This window comes from Belonocnema kinseyi, chromosome 2 (assembly GCF_010883055.1).
Source record: "Belonocnema kinseyi isolate 2016_QV_RU_SX_M_011 chromosome 2, B_treatae_v1, whole genome shotgun sequence".
Taxonomy (NCBI): Eukaryota; Metazoa; Arthropoda; class Insecta; order Hymenoptera; family Cynipidae; genus Belonocnema; species Belonocnema kinseyi.
Window position 1 is genome coordinate 79,760,590 of NC_046658.1, and position 1,998 is coordinate 79,762,587.

At 26.3% G+C, this 1,998-nt stretch overlaps 1 protein-coding gene across 1 annotated transcript in view; it reads right to left on the reverse strand.

Annotated features, from left to right (window-relative positions):
- The window catches only part of LOC117182735 (uridine-cytidine kinase-like 1), a 26,672-nt gene that overhangs the window by 14,960 nt on the left and 9,714 nt on the right, over positions 1–1,998 (reverse strand). The window contains exon 5 of the mRNA XM_033375841.1: positions 182–352. Within this exon, the coding sequence (XP_033231732.1) occupies positions 182–352 (171 nt within the window). The remainder of the gene's footprint in view (positions 1–181; positions 353–1,998) is intronic.

The window sequence follows — 1,998 nt, forward strand, 5'->3', positions numbered from 1 at the left end:
TTCAGTACGGCCTCTAAGCGAAAAGATGAGAAAAATGGGCAATTTGATCAAAAACAGGGAAAAACGAGTAATTCTTCAAAAAAAGGAAAGAGGAATCGAGGAAGAAGTTGCAAGTCTGACAATTAGAAGAAATTTCGCTAAAAATGATATTGGGTGGCCAGCCTGAAGTATCAAAACTTACCGTCCGATTTTCTCTGGAGTGCGTTACAAAGTTATAAATCGGCACTTCGACTTTTCGACCCTCTTTCAGACGCTGAAGTGTCATTTTTAGTAATTCGAAATCGAACGCGTCGGGGTGGTCAAAATTGTACTCGTTCTTTGCAGCCATTTCGTGCTGTTTTTCGTTTAAAACCTATTGATAAAATGAGAACATTTTTTTATTTAAATTAATTACCTTTCAAAATAATAAAAATAAATAAGTCAGTCCAGGTTATAAATATAAAAATTCAATAGAAGGGGTTCAAAGTGGTTCAACAGTTTCATTGTAAGTAAATAGGGAATTTTGTGCGAAAGGGGATTTTTTTTAATGGGATTTTTTTTTAGAGTAAATTTTGTTTCTGATCAACATATAATATATTGTGTATTCTGTATTAATATTAATAAAACATTTTTGTATTTCATAGTATCTGTTATCTAAAATAATAGAAAAGAAAGGACCATTTTTATGATAACTTGTGAAAATTGATCTCTCTTCAGAATAAATATATATTTTTTATGGATGAAAAATGCTAAAATACCTTATTATTTTCTTAGATATGGTTCAAAATAACCGAATATATTCCGATGAAAAATTTTATCATAACCCAAAATTGTTCAAAAATGTTAAATCTTCTTTGAAATCCAATGATAATTTATTAAAACTACCAAGTACCAATTTCCGGTATAAAACGCCATCAGAGTAAAAAATTGTTAATTTTATGTGTGTAAATGGCAATCTCAAGAATCATTTAAATATAAAAAATTATATGATTTTTAAAAATTAGAATACAAATTTTCGAAATAAAACACTAAAATAACAAAAAATGGTTTGAAATAACGGATTTCCGTTGAAAAATGTTAAAATAACCTTACATTATTCCAAAATTCTAAATCTTCCTTCAAATCTATATCAATATTTTCTTACAATCCACTAATTTAACCTACAATTGCCCAACATTGTTAAATTTTCTTTGGAATCATCAGCGTGTGCTTCCGCTGTATTGCCTAATGCTAAAAATGTGTCACGAGAGTTGAAAACGGCCGTGCGGCGGCTCTAATAGTAACTTTGTTCTACAATACCATGCAGTACCATAGGAAAAATGCATAAAAATTAAAAATTACGAAATAAATATGAAAAACCCTTTAAAATCTTTTTTTTCATAGCGTAGAGTCAGCTAGTCAATTCGAGTTATGTACTTACGTATTATTTTCTTTAATATAGAAAAAGCGGCATAATTGTACAAAATTCAAACAAACAAATTTCATGGATATTCAGAACTTTTAAAAAATAATTTAAAAATAAATAACAAATACAAAAATAAATGAAAAAATGCCAAAAATATATATTATCAAATTATACGATTTTCCAAATTTAAAATAACGACAAGATCTTTAATTAGCAAAAAATAAAATCTCGAATTTAAAAATATCCGAAAATAAAATTCACGAAATTTAGAACTGCTGACCATAGTTAATTGATTATTAATTTATGAGCTATTAATATAATTCTAAATAAGGCAAACAATTTAATTGATCATTGATTAATAATTTATTAATTATTAACGGCAAATTTTAAATTTCGTCAAACTCAAATTTCACGAATAAAAATATTTATGGGAATTTAACAATTCATTTATTTTATAATTCGACAATTTTTTTTCTTGCTAATTTATGATTTTGCTATTCATTTTTTCTTTATTTTGTGTTAGCCCTGGATATTCAAACACTTTTTAAATATAGTGATCAACAACTAATTTTCTTTTATATTGTCGTTTTAAAATAGAATGCTACTATATAATA